We start from the raw sequence: 20188 nt of genomic DNA on the forward strand, positions 1-20188 counted from the left end.
AGCCAAAATAGGATAACAGATATCCAATTGCATAAAGTGTATTTCTATCGAAAACAGAGCATATAATGTTATATAGTCTTCAAGAAAGAACATTATTTGCAATAAAACAACTCTTCAACAGTTATCATGGATTTAAGTAATTGTACATTATTTGGCCTTCAACCATTAATAATCTGTACACTAAATCAAGTATCCACCGAAATACTTGATTTCAAGCAATAATATGTAATCTGGCCTTCAACGATGAAGCATTGTTACAATAAAACAACTTGCCACCAGAGACAGTGAATTTAAGAAAATGAATGTTACATAGCTGGTCATAAACAATGAATAATAGTAACAATAAAACAACTCTCCAACAGATATTGTGCATTCAACAATGAATAATCTGTACAAAAATGCAATTATCCATATATGGATTTAAGCAAATAAAAGTTATCTGGCCGTCAACAATGATAAATTGTTACAATAAGTCAGCTCTCCAAAATGAATTGTGGATTTAAGTAATTGTATGTTTTCTGGCCTTGAATAATAAAGAAATAAAACAGCTCGCCACCAGAGCCTTTAACAATGATGAATTATCACAATAAGACAACTCTCCACCAGAGCCTTCAACAATAAAGAATCAAAACAATAAGAAAACTCCACCAGAGCCTTCAACAATGATGATTATTACAATAAGACAACTCTCCAAAATGTATCATGGATTTAAGCAACTGGATGTTATTTTGGTCTTCAACAATGAATAATCAGTACAATTATACAATTCTCCACCAGAAAACATTGATTTTAGCAATTAAATGTAATCTAGCCTTTAACAATGATTGTTTTTGTTGAGCCTGCAAATTTTATATCAGAAACCTTGACATAGGGATAGTGATCAGGTGGTGGAGGCGTTAGCTTTAGTTTTCACTTAACCTTGACCTTATTTCACAGATCAGTGAACAAGGTTAAGTTTTGGTGCATGGTCAAGTCCATATCTCAGATACTATAAGCAATAGGTCATCATCTATATTCAGTGTATTTAAGGACTGTAAGGTGTACATATTCAACTGGAAGGTGCATTTGACCTTGACCTCATTTTCATGGTTCAATGGTTATCGTTAAGCTTTTTTTGTTTTGGTCTATTTTTCTTATACTGTATGCAATAGGTCTACTATATTTAGTGTATACGATGATTGTAAAGTGTGTATGTCTAGTTGCCAGGTGTCATCTGTGGTCAAAGTGAAGTTTTTTTAGTTATGTCTTGTTTTCTAATACTAAATGCAATAGGTCAACTATAGTTGGGTGTATGGAAATGTTTAATGATCTATGTTTTATTTGACCTTGACCTCGTTTTTATGGTTCATTAAACAGTGTTAAGTTTTTGGTTTTGGTCTGTTTTTCTTAAAATCTAAGCAATAGTTCAACTATATTTGTTAAACTTTTATTTTGCCTGGCATAGTTTATCTTGCCTTTACCTCATTTTATCGGTTCATCGATCAATGTTAAGTTTTTTCTTGGTTAATGTTAAGATTATGAGACAGTTTTAATAAACCTTCAAATTTAGTATTATCAACTAATATCAATTAGTAAAGTAGGCGAGAGATTTCTGCGTGTTCACTGGTCTTGTTTTACCATAAGACAATTCGCAACCAGAGAACGTGAATTCAAGCAAGAATTGTATGTTATATGCATGGCCTACCGAAGAATTACAGTAAAACAACTCTACACCAGATATCGTGGATATCATCAAGTACATGTATATGTATATGGCCTTCAACAATCAAAAACGCTACCCATCGAATAACTGTTTCATTGATGTATGAACAATGTATAGAGCTTAATCCCATCTCGGCCTGGTTGGTGTATAAGAACGTTATATAAGTGGTAAACCGATCGAATAACTGTCTCATTGGTGCATGATTGAACATAATATAACCTATACCAATCTAATACTCTGTCTCATCATCAGTGGTGTATAAACTAGGTATACGACATATTAACCTCGAATAACTCTGTCTCATTAGTGTGTGAACGTTATATAGAACCTAAACCTCTGGAATGACTGTCTATTATTCGTGTACGAACAAGGGATTGCAGCGAGTACTTGCTCGGATGGCCGAGTAGACTAGTCGAGTACTCGCTCGGAAGGCCGATTAGTCGAGTACAGTTTGAGTACTCGGATACTAGTTTGCCTGCTATACATCTTGAGACATTTCTCTTCACAGTTCCACTCAATTTAGGTCCGTTGAAATATCCCTTTACAATAAATTAACAACATTATCCTGATGTTACTATAGTAGTACCAGTAACGTCCTTTCCTTCCAAGGGAATGTTTCCACGTGTACTACTTGTAACAAACAATCGTAAGTCAAACAGTCACAGTCCTTCGTCTGAAATTGTTGACTAGATCATATTTTTAAACCAAAAAAATCAAAGTGACCTACGGAAGCGTATCAGCGCCTTGCAACTTTTCTTTTTCACCGGCAAAATAGCGATTTATATAGAGTTTTGCTATTTTGCCGGTCTTATTTCATTTTTTTAATCAAGGCTTTATGCGATATTTTTTAAAGGAAATATGTCCTCCATGGATACATGTACATACAGAAGTTCCCAGTATTTTAATTAAGTTAAAGTTAGTCTGTAAGTAATGTCTGTAATTCTTAGATACAGTTTGTAAGTATTGTCTGAGGTTCTTATATACAATTGTAAGTTTTGTCCGAGGTTCTTACAGTTAGTCGGTAAGTATTGTCTGTAATTCTTAAATACAGTCTGTAAGTATTGTCTGTAATTCTTAGATACAGTCTGTAAGTATTGTCTGTAGTTCTTAGATAGTCTGTAAGTATTGTCTATAGTTCTTAGATACGGTCTGTAAGTATTGTCTGTAATTCTTAGATACAGTCTGTAAGTATTGTCTGTAGTTCTTAGATAAGTCTGTAAGTATTGTCTGTAGTTCTTAGATACGGTCTGTAAGTATTGTCTGTAATTCTTAGATACAGTCTGTAAGTATTGTCTGTAGTTCTTAGATACAGTCTGTAAGTATTGTCTGTAGTTCTTAGATACGGTCTGTAAGTTTTGTCTGTAATTCTTAGATACAGTCTGTAAGTATTGTCTGTAGTTCTTAGATACGGTCTGTAAGTATTGTCTGTAATTCTTAGATACAGTCTGTAAGTATTGTCTGTAATTCTTAGATACAGTCTGTAAGTATTGTCTGTAGTTCTTAGATACGGTCTGTAAGTATTGTCTGTAATTCTTAGATACAGTCTGTAAGTATTGTCTGTAGTTCTTAGATACAGTCTGTAAGTATTGTCTGTAGTTCTTAGATACGGTCTGTAAGTATTGTCTGTAATTCTTAGATACAGTCTGTAAGTATTGTCTGTAGTTCTTAGCTAGTCTGTAAGTATTGTCTATAGTTCTTAGATACGGTCTGTAAGTATTGTCTGTAGTTCTTAGATACAGTCTGTAAGTATTGTTTGTAATTCTTAGATACAGTCTGTAAGTATTGTCTGTAGTTCTTAGATACAGTATGTAAGTATTGTCTATAGTTCTTATATACGGTCTGTAAGTATTGTCTGTAGTTCTTAGATACAGTCTGTAAGTATTGTCTGTAATTCTTAGATACAGTCTGTAAGTATTGTCTGTAGTTCTTAGATACAGTCTGTAAGTTTTGTCTATAGTTCTTATATACGGTCTGTAAGTATTGTCTGTAGTTTTCAGATACAGTCTGTAAGTATTGTCTGTAATTCTTAGATACAGTCTGTAAGTATTGTCTGTAGTTCTTAGATACAGTCTGTAAGTATTGTCTGTAGTTCTTAGATAGTCTGTAAGTATTGTCTGTAATTCTTAGATATAGTCTGTAAGTATTGTCTGTAATTCTTAGATATAGTCTGTAAGTATTGTCTGTAATTCTTAGATATAGTCTGTAAGTATTGTCTGTAGTTCTTAGATACAGTCTGTAAGTATTGTCTGTAGTTCTTAGATAGTCTGTAAGTATTGTCTGTAGTTCTTAGATACAGTCTGTAAGTATTGTCTGTAATTCTTAGATACAGTTTGTAAGTATTGTCTGAGGTTCTTATATACAATTGTAATTTTTGTCCGAGGTTCTTAGAGTTAGTCTGTAAGTAGTGTCTGCAGTTCTTAGATACAGTCTGTAAGTATACTAGTCTGAGGTATTCATATACAGTTTGTAATTATTGTCTGAGGTTCCTATATACAGATGTAAGTTTTGTCTCAGATAATTAGATTTAGTCTGTAAGTATAGTCTGCGGTTCTTAGATAGTCTGTAAGTATTGTCTGTAATTCATCTTTAATATTATCTCGTCTTGAACATGAATGCAATATTTGCCACTGGACGTAAATAAATTGCTGGACAGACGTCTAGCGGTTACATGATCGAACTATTGTATTAATCATTAATATGATATCCGACGTCCTGAACATGTCCTGAAATATTTGTCGCTGGACGTACAGCCAACATCTATCAATCAGTCTAGCGGTAATATGGTCTAACTATTGTATTTATTTTTAATATGATCTCTTCCTGAACATGAATGAAATATTTGTCGCTGGACGTACAGCCAACATCTATCAATCAGTCTAGCGGTAATATGGTCTAACTATTGTATTTATTTTTAATATGATCTCTTCCTGAACATGAATGAAATATTTTCTACTTGACGTAAATAGTTTGATGGACAGACGTCTAGCAGTGGTTTCATGACCTAACTATTTTATTTATCTGTAATATGATATCTTTCCGCTGACCATGAATAAAATATTTGAATTCGGGACGTGAATAGATTGCTGGACTGACGTCTAGCGGTTACATGACCGAACTATTGTATTCATCATTAATATGATATCCGACGTCCTGAACATGAATGAAATATTTGTCACTGGACGTACAGCCAACTTCAAATTATCAGTCTAGCGGTAATATGGTCTAACTATTGTATTTATCTTTAATATGATCTCTTCCTGAACATGAATGAAATATTTGCTACTTGACGTAAATAGTTTGATGGACAGATGTCTAGCAGTGGTTTCATGACCTAACTATATTATTTATCTGTAATATGATATCTTTCCGCTGACCATGAATAAAATATTTGAACTCGGGACGTAAATAGTTTGCTAGACTGATGTCTAGCGGTTACATGACTTAACTTTTGTTTTCATCTTTGATATGGTCTCTTCCTGAACATGAATGAAATAGTTGTCACTGGACGTAAAGCCAACACCAATCAATTAGTCTAGCATTAATATGTCCTAACTATTGTATTCATCTTTAATATGATCTCTTCCTGAACATGAATGAAATATTTGCTACTGGAAGTACAGCAAACATTAAGCAATAAATCTAGCGGTTACAAGACCGGTAGCAAATCTGGTAAAACAACACACTAAAAGACAACTTCAATTGAAATGCCAAATGAATTTCCATTTTTCTACAGAGTTATTCGATTCGTATAAGCTATATATAAAGTTCATACACCATTAACACCAATGAGGCATATACTATTCCATGGATATAGACGCTATATATCGTCCATACACCAACAGACCAATGAGACATACAACAATGGGATGGATACATAATTATTTCAAAGCCACCGCGTTCGTTGTTTTTATTGAACCACTTGGAAGATTGTAAGAAAAATCACTTGGCTGATTGTTACTTTCTAATAGACCTTAATGATTTTTACCGATTGAAACCGTCAACACATCGGATTTATTGTTACTTAATATGTGTTATACTTTGTCGACGTCCCTTCTTTTAAAAGATTTTTTTTGCACATAACATAAAATTATTTCGCTGAACAGTTGGGACAAATTCAAACTCAATCCCAATCTTTCTTTTGTAATATGGAACCTTGTTGTACAATTTTAGAGAGACCCATGCCATACACAAGTTATTGTCTGGAAAATAGAAAACTTGAAATGCTTGTTTTCGGATTTTTTTGTACCGAAATCCTGGCATGTTTGGGCCAATAATCCTCAAACTCAATCCCAGTCTTCCCTTTGTGATAAGTGACCTTGTCGTACGATGTTATCGAGATCCATACACACAAGTTATTTTTCGGAAACTACAAAAATGCTTGTTTTTGGTCCTTAATTTCTAATCTTTTGGAACCATAAGCACACAAAAAATCCAAACCTTCCACTTGTGGTCAAATTTCAGAGCAGTCAAAATACTTATTCCTAAAAGGTTAGGACCCAATCCAAACTTTTGTTGTATTGAACCCAAGACTATGTGTTTATTGTGTTATAATTGTCTCAGATTGAACCTTCTTAAAAAAAATCAAAGATCAATTCACTTAAAATAAAGTTATTGTCCGAAAAAATTTTGGCAGTTGCATAAAAATGCATGTATCAAGTCAGGAATGTGACATTTGTTATCCATTCTTTTGATTAGGGACTTACCGTTTCAATTTTTCCTCGGACTGTTCAGTATTTTTTAGTTATTTGTTTTTATGGATATTGTATGTACAAGTACATTCTAAATATCATCATGCTATGCTCACAAAGACGAGTAATAAAAGATTAGAATTTGAATCAGATTTATATGGGAAACGACTTCTTTCTAGTGTGCTGGATAGGTGAAGCCAACTGCTGATGTTTACAGATATAGTTCATATCTCTGGTTACTTATATAAATTAAAATTTTTTTAATTCTACTTTCCCTGTTCTTCTCATGTACAAGTCCCAGTTATTAATAGTAAGGTTTGTTTGATTGTTGTTTATAATCGAAAGAGTGAGTTTAAGACGACAACTAAATTTTGCTGTCCTACACAAACTTGATTCTACAATAATTGGACAATTACTTGTAAAATAATTGTCTCCCTAGTAACATGAGGTACTGTTTAGATGGTGTGCAAGAAATGAAGTGATTTTTCAGGTTTTATTAAAGTAATGTGGTTATATTATATTGATATAGATATACACATATTGTAAGGTGTAGGTCCAAGTCATCGATTATGGAAATGAGATCTTAAGACTGGTTTCTTGAGTGATAATTATGGTATTTTAACTTTGGGTTTCCTTTTCCTTGTATTTACACCAATATTCAATATTCCAATTTATTACACATACTAGTATATGAATGATAAACTATGCTCGTCTCTGCAAGTGGAGTCATGTGAGAGTAAAGCATGTTATTTCATGCTGGTTTCAGTTCATGAATTGGAAGATAAGTACATTATGTCTTTGACGAAGAGTTGCCTCAATATCACACGTACACACTTCATATTATTTTTATAGTCATTTATTGTGGTTCCATATTTTTCTCTTCCAATATACCATAAGCAATTGTTGACATATTATATGTAAGAAATATTTGTATGGTGTCAGCTGTCGGAATTAAACCTTGACTCGAGGTTAAAGTTACATTAGTCACTGGAATAATTTTCTTTGATATACACTAAAAGACGGGCAAAAAAAAATGTACCATCCTGTCTCAAGTCTGCAAAATTACTATTCAATGTAAAGAACAACATTGGGTATAGGTTACATAAATTTATTTTTAAAGATATTTAGGTTCCATTAAAGTTGTTAAACATCTGTACAATATCATTAAATCAATAACAATCAAGCAATAAAAGTTTTAAAAAGCATAGTTTGATTTGCAGCAGGCCAAGTTTACAGGCTTATTCCATCCATGCCAGGGACTTATAACCTTACGACCTTTCACGGTGCGCCAGGGGGTTATATCCTGTTCTGCAAATCATAACATGCAATCCCCCTCCCAACTTTCTTTAAACTCCTACCTGAAATATATTAACAGCAAGTTTTTTTTACCAAAACAAACATCTCTATAGTCAAGAATATTATTAGTTCTATATTAAAACAATAATGTTAAGGGTTACTTTTAGTTTATCATCATCAAGCAACACAAAGCATTTTGTGATTACAACCAATTCACATGATCTATTCAGACATGTTTAAACTGCATATAAACTTGTCCAGATTGTATTAATTCCAAAAACAATCAATTATAAATAAAAGTTTTAAAAAGCATAATTTGATTTGCAGCAGGCCAAGTTTACAGGCTTGTTCCATCCATGCCAGGGACTTATAACCTTACGACCTTTCACAGTGCGCCAGGGGGTTATATCCTGTTCTGCAAATCATTTTATGCACCCACTCCTAAAATTTTAACCTGATTAATCTCAACAGCAAGTTCCTCTAAATAGTAAAAGCAACAACTCATTTGTTTTATAAATAACCTTTCTATATTGCAAAATTTATGAATAAAAAATGCAATAATTTTAACTTTAGACGGCCCACCAATAAGAACAAAAGGCATGAAATTTTAAGAATATTAATAAACTTTAAAAAAAAAATCACCTTTTTTTTAACCAGGTACATTTTCTGACATAATTTTTTTTAAAAGCTTCTCCTGTTGAAATTGATCTAATCTTTTAAACACTAAAAAATCATTGTTCTCAATTTCCTGAAATATTGTTGTCATTTCTTCTTCGGTTGGTAAATTTAAGGATCTTGACAATTCAGTATTCAATTTATCATGAACTATTCTTGGTACAATAGAAACATCTGTAACAGTGTGTTCAAATTATGTGAAACATGAATGAAAAAGAGTTTCAATATTAAAATGTTTCACAAACAGGTTATTGAGTTTGCCTAAATGGAACCAGTTTCCTTTTAAAGGTAAAAGATTGTTGATTGTGTCAAAAATTTCTTTACTCTGTTTACTTAAATAAGGTAAATATCTATTTATTTCAATGTCAATATTATTACTTTCTTCTTCTGCATGGTCAATCAAACATTTGGACTGAACAGCCTTTTGTTGGTTTTCAGATATCTTTCTCGATTCCAACTGATCATATATTTCTGATTCAAGTGACAAAAATTGTTTAGAATCCAAATTTGTGTTGTTAATAGCATTCAGTTTGTCCACGTCTTTTTTTATCTTTAGAAAGTTGCTCGAGAACTGTTTGCTTATACGGATTCCAATGGCTTGACCCTCTGAAACCAGAAATTGTTTAGAATCCAAATTTGTGTTGTTAATAGCATTCAGTTTGTCCACTTCTTTTTTTATCTTTAGAAAGTTGCTTGAGTACTGTTTGCTTATACGGATTCCAATGGCTTGACCCTCTGAAACCAGAAATTGTTTAGAATCCAAATTTGTGTTGTTAATAGCATTCAGTTTGTCCACGTCTTTTTTTATCTTTAGAAAGTTGCTCGAGAACTGTTTGCTTATACGGATTCCAATGGCTTGACCCTCTGAAACCAGAAATTGTTTAGAATCCAAATTTGTGTTGTTAATAGCATTCAGTTTGTCCACGTCTTTTTTTATCTTTAGAAAGTTGCTTGAGTACTGTTTGCTTATACGGATTCCAATGGCTTGACCCTTTGAAACCAGAAATTGTTTAGAATCCAAATTTGTGTTGTTAATAGCATTCAGCTTGTCCACTTCTTTTTTTATCTTTAGAAAGTTGCTTGAGAACTGTTTGCTTATACGGATTCCAATGGCTTGACCCCTTGAAAAATTGAGTTTTAAAACCAAGTGCTATTTACTGACATGGTTTAAGCTTTTCTTTTATTTATCGATCTAATAATTGTGTCATCAACACAAAAAAAAACACTGTTATCAATTTAAATATCATCTTCATCTAATTCCTCATCACTGTCCTTTTCTATATAAATACTGTTCAAATCATTAGTTTCAAACTGCTCAATTTCCTGAAATATTGTTGTCATTTCTTCTTCGGTTGGTAAATTTAAGGATCTTGACAATTCAGTATTCAATTTATCATGAACTATTCTTGGTACAATAGAAACATCTGTAACAGTGTGTTCAAATAATGTGAAACATGAATGAAAAAGAGTTTCAATATTAAAATGTTTCACAAACAGGTAATTAATTTTGCCTAAATGGAACCGGTTTCCTTCTAAAGGTAAAAGATTGTTGATTGTGTCAATAATTTCCTTACTCTGTTTACTTAAATAAAGTAAATACTTTTTTATTTCAATGTCAATATTATTACTTTCTTCTTCTGCATGGTCAATCAAACATTTGGACTGAACAGCCTTTTGTTGGTTTTCAGATATCTTTCTCGATTCCAACTGATCATATATTTCTGATTCAAGTGACAAAAATTGTTTAGAATCCAAATTTGTGTTGTTAATAGCATTCAGTTTGTCCACTTCTTTTTTTATCTTTAGAAAGTTGCTTGAGAACTGTTTGCTTATACGGATTCCAATGGCTTGACCCTCTGAAAAATTGATATAACAAATTATTTATTGGCTCTCAGAAAAAAGGACATAACACTGATAAAAATAATGGTAACATGTTATTTATGTGTCAAGTAAAACGGTAAATAGAGAGTTGTACAGAAAAACATTTGTGAACAATTCGCAATGAAAAGCAGGTTATATGACACTTGATTTTGAATTTTGAAGGACTCATTTGTAGTTTTGAGAAAAATGCAATAAAAAATTCCTATATGGCTATTTACAAATAGTTGCTGAGGGGTAAACCTTAAAATTTAACACATTGTATAGCTTGACGTATAAAGCTTGAATCACAACTTCTTAGAAAGCCATACATAATTACAGAAAAAAAAATGTTAATTCATTGAAAATTGAATTGAAATTATAAATTTGACTCTATGGGTGATTAATTAAGTTTTGAATTGTCTACCGTTGGTACCATGTAAGTTTAAAAACATGTAGAACAGCTCTTTTGAATATAATACTAGTTATACATTTTCATACCTGCATATTTCTTCATCAAGCTAGACAAATATTGCCGGTCAGTTGCAAGTTCCTTTAATTTGACTAAGCATGCGCTTTTTCTCTTTGTCTGAGCTGATTCTAAAAGCAGTTGTCCTTGATCTGAAGTAAGCTGAAGCTGGGTGAAATTTGTTTTTTTCTTCAACTTTGAACAATCTGATATTAGCCTAGAAAAGAAAACATTATAATAGAACAAATGAATTTTGTTTTTAAGTGGGGTTAAAATTTCACTCCATAATGTAAAATTGAAAACTTATAACATTTCTATTTATTGCACAACTATACTGTAATCACAAGTGTATTTAGCGTAAGATCTAATGATCAACAGATAAAGTATCATCACATGTTTTAAGTGCAACCCTTAATAGAAATAAAAAAAAATAAACCAAATTTTTTTTAAAAGTTGAAATTAAAAGTTGAAGTGTTCATCCATTTGCAGTTGAGTTTTTTATGGTTTTTTTTTAGTTTGAAGGTTAAATACATTTCTTCAGTTGTATAGGTTATACGTCCATGAGCTGATATTTGAAAAGTTCACATATTTAAGGACGACATCAAAAGTTCAATGAAGGATAAAAAAACTTAATTCGTATAGTTTTTTCACTGACCCCCCTCCCTCTAAACTTAATTTGGAAAAAAATGATTGACCCATTTTTTTTTTATCTTACATTGATCTTTTGATGTTATCCCTAAATGACTGTAATAATATCCATATTCAAATTAATGCATGTACACATTTTTTTCCCAAAGCATGTTTCATCTATGACAAACAATCATCAACAAATGCCAGAAAACTTTGTAATGTCTCTGTATGATTGCAGAAAAGGTTAAAGTGCTAGTGCTTACAAAATAATAAGGAATATAACAATAATATATTAAAAATGTTACATATATATGTGTCAAATTCACCTTTCAATGTGTCTTTCCATTTCCACCTTTTCATCATCTGCTTCAGTTATATCTAATAGTTGCCTGTAAAAAAAACCACAATAATGTCACAACAATGCACAAGCATTGTAGCAGTTGTAGCAGGAACTACCACAGCAGACTAAATTAAATCATTAAAAAAAAAGGAAAGGTAAGTCATCAGTATTTTCATTTTTTTTTTATCTTATTTTGGCACTATGATTTTGGATGAAGTGATTCATATTTCCATGGTCTGAGTTGTCTATAGGCCAAATTGACCTGTGTATTTAATGAGTAGATTTTGAATGTTTTTTTTTTATTTGATACTAAAATAAACTCGAGTGTCTTGTTGTTAAATCTAAAAACAAAAAGGAACAGAAAATAGAATTATGTAGTTTCTTATTTTATCTTAAATGAACTAGTTGCAATTTAAATACCACCTGGAATATTGGTTGTATTTCCCAATTTCATTGATAACCGTGTTAAAATTCCAATAACTGGCCATGGTCCTTTTTCGCAAAATACCAAGATATACCCCTTGTGTCCAACAATTTCAATTAGTTACTTCCTAAATAACAGAAATTAAATGATGTAGTCAGCTAGTTCTACAATAAGAGTTGGTTGGCTTACTGTAACATACATATATTCTGTTTTGGGTTTGATTTAAGACTTATTCTAACACTGATTTTGGGCATTTTAAGGCAGCCAGTCATTTAAGATAAGAGCAGCAAGAATGGGTTTAAACTCCTGACCTCCATGTTGACTCACTAGTGATTATAGTAATAACTTAAATCACTCAGCCATCAAAGTTCTAATTTTGTTTTGGCCTTCAGGAAAAAGTTGTAGATAACATTATATTCTGTCCTAAGATCATGTTAGTTTTCAAAACTAGCTTTTAAGAACATAAACCCTCAATCCACCTTTTTTTATTTTTTTATTTCACAATGGGTTCTAAATGTTTTAAAAGGATGAGCCACATGATTTGTTTTTCATTCAAGTTCTCAATTCAACTGCTTGAAACTCACTTTTTGGATTCAATCTGATGCAGGAGTTCAGCATACTGCTCATCTGTAGTCAAAGGCAGAGCTAAATGAATAAATTTTAAGAACTAGTATAATATATTTAAAAATAAATAATATAAAGTTGCCTGCATTTTTCCAAAAATAGAAAAGATTGTGAGGTAATAGTATTAAGTGTATTTTGTGATTCTGGACTTGTATTAGTATGGCTTTCATTATCACTGAACTAGTATATATTTGTTTAGGGGCCAGCTGAAGGACGCCTCCGGGTGCGGGAATTTCTCGCTACATTGAAGACCTGTTGGTGACCTTCTGCTGTTGTTTTTTATTTGGTTGGGTTGTTGTCTCTTTGACACATTCCCCATTTCCATGCTCAATTTTATTGTGTAACTGTACTAATTTTCAACCAATATCTTAGATCATTCTTCATAGAAACTAAATTAACCTGTCAAGGCTTTTACTTTGAATGAGTGGCAAATGTGTAGTATGTGCAGGATGTTGCTGCACAACAAATCTAAACATTAATTACACGTTACAACTCAAAATTATAAAATATTTCTTATGGAAGGCTACCAATGAAAACTATTATAAATTATTTCATATCGGTTGGGAATAAGATTCTCTTATTGGATAAAAAGGGGTCACATGACATTCATTAATCTTCAGTAATAAATTCCATCGGTCATAAACAGAACAATACGGACCAGAAAACAGGTCGTTAATGAACTTTTACATGATATGGACCATTGGGGCGTGGTTTCTCTGCTATTAATGACCAATCGGGCGTGGTTTCTCTGTTTAGAAAGATGTACTTTTTATAAAGCATGTTCCTGTTTTTAATATTGCATTTAAGTTGTTGAATTGTTTATTATATGTTTTCGTTAATAGTAAAATTAAAGGGAACTCAATTAAGAATTTATATACTGAAAAGTTGCATTAAAATGAATGGCAGTATTACTACGACTGGTCTTCACTCTTTGCTATAGAAATCGTACAACTGCTTGAGTTCGCTTTAGGTGTTTTGAATTTATGAGAATTTCCCAAAACATGGTTTCTTAATGAAATAAACATGATAGTTCTTGAAAAACTGGTCATTATTGTGATACATGGACTGCCCGTAGGACGGTGGTATTGACTGCAACAGCAATAATAACCTCGCCTTCAGCTCAGTCATTATCAATATCATAGTCAATACCACTGTCCTGTGGGCAGTCCATATATCATGATAATGACTAGTTTTTCAAGAACTATTATATAAGTTTACTTCCCAAGGTCTTTCCTGTAAACTGCATATTGAATCATGCTTAGTCAAACATTTATGCAGAGGACTATGCATTATACCAGCCGTACCACAAAAAGCATTCATATTATTCCTCACCTTTCCTTTCTTTTCTGTTGGATTGTGTTTTCCATTCTTCCTTCCAGGTTTGAATCACATCTTTAGATTCTGTAATAAAGAAATAAGTTTAAAGTTCTGTCTACTCTTGAATAAATATATTGGCCATGACGACTTGAAATTAAATCTCAGTCAAAAGTCTGGAACTGTTTATAAATCGAGTTGTTATAAGAACCCTTTAACAAAGAACAAAATTCATCTTACTTTGTACTTGAACATGATAAATTTTCCTTAAACTAAGCAAAGTTATATACATGTCAATGTGCACTTGCATAAGGTCTATTTCTATCTGACGAAGCTCATATATTATCAATCAGCTTTTTTATGAATACTTCTTTTACAAATTAATTTGACTATTATACTGCATTTTTAAAATTGGTAAAGATTCTGTCAATAAATATTACTCAATAAAATAACAAAAAAAGCATGTTATTATATGACTATAAAACAATAGTTAACTTTTGATTTTAGTTGAATATCATATCTTGGGTTAATAAATATTGATTCTTACATTGATCTGTTAGCATATTTTGATTCATCAAGTTAGCTAAAAAATTTATGACCCTTAAAATCATCCAACAATCTCGAGATCACCGTCATCAAAAGTCAATAATTGTATATTATCAATATAAATATATTGTTTGAGTGCCAGTGAGAAAAAGACCTAAGTATGTACTTCTTGCGAACTATATCTTGCATAATTTCATCAAAAATTATTGGAACAGGGTATCAAATTACTTGATATTAATAAAATAAAATGGGTTAACTTACATTAAAACTAAACATTGCCTATAAAAGGCAACATAATTCAGGCCAGCATGATAAAGGGGTAGGTTATTTTTTTTTAATTTGAACTGATATGAACCAGCATTTATGGATACCCATTTTATATTTCAAAATAATACAAATTTCAATAAATAGTTTAAAGGTCATCCTACCTTTCATATCAACAAGAATTCCAGATATAATGGCCTCATTTTCTTTCAATATCTGCTCACATCGTTTCTTCTTCTCTACCATTCTTTTTCCTGAAAAAAAGAAGAAAGTATATCTATGTTAAGAACCCTATTTTGAATTATAATATTGAGTCAAGGTAAAGGTGAAGAATGGAAATAAATTTTGGGACATGCTTACAGACAGACGATGGGTATATTTTTGGCTAACATAAAGATGATTTTCATATATATGAATTAAATGAAAATCTAATATTAGCTACATACCTAGATTCCATATTTGTTTTTCTGTGTGGTGCAACATAGCTTCCGTTAGTAGATCTTGCCTGTTATTGATTGTCATTTCTTTGGTTATTTTTCTAAAACCCCTCAGATAGGACCACAGCCTTTCAATTCCCTCTCCGTCTGTCAAACCTGTTCCGTCTGCAAATCTCTGACCATACATCAACTATAAAAAAACATTCCAAAAGTTCCTAAAATTAACCTTACAACAACAACAGCATACAAGAAAGACTAAAATACATTAAAAAATATAACACTCAAAAAGTAACTCAATTGAATAAGGTTTGAATCAAAAGCTAAAAATGTAATTGTCCCATTTTATTTGAATCAAGTTGTACCGGAACATTAAAAGTAAAATCAACGAAATTTCAGAATTTTCTATTCAATTGCAGTTAGGGGAACAATTTTAACTTTTGAACAGCCTTTAAAATTAAAACTAGCACTAAAGAAATGTCCAAACAATTGTCTTGTTATCTTAGAACACAAAAATTTGGGAATGAAATTTGGGACACCTAACATGTCTGCTCTATGGTCGGGTTGTTGTCTCTTTGGCACATTCCCCATTTTCATACAGATAAAAAAAATTGCTACCATCATCATATGACTAGGACATTCATAAAATTGATAAGTTTACCTGACATTCTGTATTGTGTGCAAAACTGTGAAAAACAGGGACAGCAAAGGAACATCTCTCTAAAACATCAATGTTATTAGTTTTCTGAAATGAAAAGAGAGTAAATTATGCAATTTATGTATACAAACAGCATAAGAAGGAACAATATATATAGATATATATATATAGACACAAGTCTAAATTGAAAACATTCAAACCTACAATTACGTTGTATAAAAACATATATATATATATATACAAGTACCTCTAAACCAATGACAAACTCTATAGCAGATTTTATCCATCAGGTCACCAGCAGGGATGGTGATACAAGGCTGACAATACATTCTGTATAGATAATTCGTTTAAAATCAGCCCAACAATGTCAGACATTCTTAAAAGAACAAAATGTTTGCTTTCACAAATGTACAGATCTAGATAAAGGATGATGTGGTGTGAGCATTGTTGGGCTGATATATAGGGAGTATATATAGTTAATCAATCAGACTCTTTTGAGTATATTTTATTTTAGAATCCATAATACATGTAACTGATGTTGTTTTCCAAAGAAATAAATCACTTACTAATCCCATGAATAATACTAAATAGGAAAAAAACTTTAAACAGTATATTTTTTTCAAACATCCATTAAACAATTTTTTAAAGATTACCTTCAAATGTTTATGCAACATACAGGCAATGTCATACATGACAACCAAATTATCTGATGACCTATTTTCCAATATACACTTTAACATATAGACTGGATAACTCAATCTGAAAAGAGAAAGAATTTAAAGAAGTTCTACATATAAACATACACAAAGATGGAAAATTTCACAATATTTATGGAAATATTTATTTACACCTTTAAGGTTAATTGTTTGAAAATCATATTTTTACAGTAAACAATCATACTTACCCAAGGAAAGACTTGAAGACAAAAAAGTATATGAATCAATTTGCAGAAGCATTAGATACTAATAAAAAATGAAAACTATGCTACTGTAAATCTAAAATAAAATAGTTTGACAAATTATTTCTTAATTCAAGGGTAAATAACATGTCATAAGATGACAGTTGATGATTAAAATTACAAGGGTTCCCAAGAGTGTGACATTTTTCTTACAACTAAATCTAACTAAAGCAGATTTTTTTAATTGTTTATTAAGTTTATTAATTGGTAATTTTGCATGGTAATAAATACTACTTTTTTCTTAACTTTGTCCATAGAATAAATAATGAAACTGAGAAATAACCAAACGAAACAGCCTTTTTTTAATAGGATTTTAATAGGAAAACAGTTGTAACAGAATATACATTTGTACATATACCTTTCTCCATGAACCAAATCTGCAAAATATATTGGAATGTCATGCTTGCATACACTGCCGAATATTCCTGTAACATCAAGTTTACCATTTTTCACTTTAGAGCGAATGGCATTACCAGCCTGGAAGTTTGAACATTCCTAAAATGTATATATAACTTTATAATTCATCTATATCTATGGTTTATACACATGTGATGTGATTAAAATTGGAGTATATTCTAGTTAATGTACAATTTTTTTTTTAAATATAATTGTATACTGTACATGTATTGTCATTTCAAAATCATATATTAATATGAAAGTAAAAAAGAGAAATCTGAGAAAAAGGACATTTTAAATTTAATTATCATGGTGGAACCATAAACAATATAAGGAGTAGGGGTATTTAAGGGTAAGTTTTGGCCAAAGAAATAAAACATTGGACAACTATTTCAAATTTGCACATAATGTATGGAAATGCACAGAGAACAAAAATATGGAGAAACATGATGTCGTCTCAATAATGCATTAAATGCAAAGTTTTCATTTAAACAATGAACATGATGAAAATTAATATCCGCAAATGTGAATTAATGTGTTGTTCAGTCACTTAATTAATATTTATATCTATTAAAGTTCTTTGATTAGTTATTGTATAATTCTTGGGTGTGCACATAATTTGACAATCTAAAATACACTTAAATTAGTTAAAAAAAACAACTATAGAACTTTCGTCATATTTTGTTTTCATAGTTACACGTTAAATGTGAATTTGGTTCTTATTTTCTGAATACCTTTTACCCAAGTCTAGTTAATAAAAAATGTTTCATTCCACTGATGGATCATGACTACCATACACAGTCGCTAGAAATTAAAATAACTTACACTATTTGGTGCTTTACTGTCAAGAGCGTAATCATCGATAAATCTTCTGAGATCCCCATGATCAAGAAAATATAGGTTTTTATGTCTAGCTGATTGTCTGTCTTGACCAGATCCTGACGATTGTTTGTGAACAAGACCAAAGTTGGCATCCATGGAAACTATTGATGGTGTCTGTGAAAAGATTATAAAGTCATATAGAACTCAATCGTTAAAACAATTATAGCGTACGCTGTTTCAGATTTGACAAACGAGACAGACCAATTACAAAATTGTATTTGTAAAATTTATCATGACACATGAAATCGCTAATATGTTTTCCAAAATGATATGATAAGTTAAAGTTAGTTGGAACAAATCAATTCAAAAAGAAATAATATAAACTTATTTTAGAAACTTACCTTAACACATATCGGACATTCTGTGGCAAAAGAAGATTCTGTTATGTTTGCTCGGGTATTCAGTGAATACCTATGGTAATTGTACTCAGTGAGGCAATCACCAACCACAGCTCTATATATGTTTTTTTCCTAAAAAGAAAAGAGAAGAGAATTTTATTAAAACAGATTCAAATGAAGTAACCTGCTACACACTGTAAAGTCAATGCTGTAACCTCTTTTCTTAAGAAAATGAATTGTTTATGTTTGAATTTCTTTTATTATCAATAAAAAAATTAAGGTTTTAACAAATGTCTGATGGTGTAACTAAGCTACTGAAAGCGAGTATTGTAAACAACAGGGCGACTTGTTTTCGCTTTGAGCAAAGGGAAGTGGCGGTAGCGTGAACCAGTGAGTAAAACTAAACCAATGATCGCAAGAAGCTATATTGATATAATAATTTAGGTGTTCTATTTGAAAGATGTTATTCTTATGTTTTATACCAAGTATTTACAATATACATTGATGAGGTTGAAAACAAATCTTAATGTACCCACAATATACAGGGTATACCAGCATTTTTTTACAAACTCAATGTGAACAAATTTACATTCTAGTCCACAATTCCCATCTTTTTTCTACATCTAGACAGCACATTGTGACAATAAATAATTTTAAAATATATCAACATTTTTATGGTCTATATTGATGCATTTCTAACAAATGAGTAATGTCAGAGACAAAACACTTTCCAACATCAGAAAACTTACAACGTTGGAGATTAATTTGATGTAGTTAGAGTGCATAGTATCTAAAGCATCACAAAAAGATTTTGCAGGTAAACAGCACTCAAGTTGCAAAACAGACAATAGCTCCATAAATCTGAGATCAAAGCCAATTTTAGGGCTTGTAGGTGTAGCTGGCCATAAGCTGTAACGCAAAAAAGTGACAGCAGGATCTTCACATCTGCATAGCTGGATTTTACATGTATGTTGTAAACCTGCAAAATGAGAAAAAAATATTAAATAAAGAAGAACTAGAGGCTCTAAAGAGTAATAAATCCAGTTTCTTCCCCTTCAAAATTATTATTTCATCTGTATAAAGTTAATTTCAATCAAGAAAAAGAGGATACTAAAGTAACCATACAGAACCCATTATTTGGAACATTTATTTTGGGGCAGCATAAAAAAATATTTACCCTTTACATCAACAGCATATATGGAAGTAGAGTATGATGATTCACAAATGTGGTCTTTCCTGGCAAGTTCATTAGTCATTTGAATAGGTACATACATTGTTTGCTGTAATAGAGGTAAAGTATGTATATAAATTATAGTATTATTGTATGAGGTTAATACGATTAAATATAAACCTGAAAAAGATATATTAGTACAGGGCAATGTCACAATTAAAATTTTTTTGGTTTCAAAGGTTGAGACAGTGAGTAGGTAGGTAGGCGAAAAAGAAATTGAAGTATCTGGTGCTTATTAGTCTTCATGTCTATCTGATTAAAAAAAAACTTCTTCAAATCAGGATAATAAAAGAATTTGAGTAGGCAGCTTTTTTCTGGGTAGGTAGCGTTTGGACAAACAAACCTATTCTTTTTTATGGAATAAAAAATCTTTGGATCAATATACATTGTATCTTGAAGGCGATTAGACCAATCTTGTCTTAACAATTTTTCAATGGATTTCATGGTGTTTTTTTTGTGTGT

At 31.2% G+C, this 20188-nt stretch overlaps 1 protein-coding gene across 1 annotated transcript; it reads right to left on the minus strand.

Annotated features, from left to right (window-relative positions):
- Nucleotides 1-7484: 7484 nt before the first annotated feature.
- LOC134718667 (uncharacterized) lies at nucleotides 7485-19761 on the minus strand. The gene is made up of 14 exons (XM_063581320.1): nucleotides 19673-19761; nucleotides 19245-19474; nucleotides 18499-18627; nucleotides 18101-18271; nucleotides 17238-17374; nucleotides 16575-16680; nucleotides 15925-16008; nucleotides 15276-15456; nucleotides 14994-15083; nucleotides 14038-14106; nucleotides 12666-12726; nucleotides 11644-11706; nucleotides 10720-10904; nucleotides 7485-10217 (listed from the first exon to the last, which is right to left on the minus strand). The coding sequence occupies exons 1-14, from the start codon at nucleotides 19749-19751 to the stop codon at nucleotides 9598-9600; spliced, it is 2205 nt and encodes a 734-aa protein (XP_063437390.1). The 5' UTR covers nucleotides 19752-19761; the 3' UTR covers nucleotides 7485-9597.
- Nucleotides 19762-20188: the final 427 nt, after the last annotated feature.

This window comes from Mytilus trossulus, chromosome 5 (assembly GCF_036588685.1).
Source record: "Mytilus trossulus isolate FHL-02 chromosome 5, PNRI_Mtr1.1.1.hap1, whole genome shotgun sequence".
NCBI lineage: Eukaryota > Metazoa > Mollusca > Bivalvia > Mytilida > Mytilidae > Mytilus > Mytilus trossulus.

Bases quoted from the DNA above. Each gene is read 5' to 3' on its own strand.
- LOC134718667 (XM_063581320.1), bottom strand. From the start codon at position 19,751: ATGACTAATGAACTTGCCAGGAAAGACCACATTTGTGAATCATCATAC. The intron at 16,681-17,237 runs GTATATGTACAA...TTCTCTTTTCAG, and splicing joins GATTTGGTTCATGGAGAAAG to ATTGAGTTATCCAGTCTATA. The intron at 15,457-15,924 runs GTAAACTTATCA...GTTTTTTTATAG, and splicing joins CACACAATACAGAATGTCAG to TTGATGTATGGTCAGAGATT.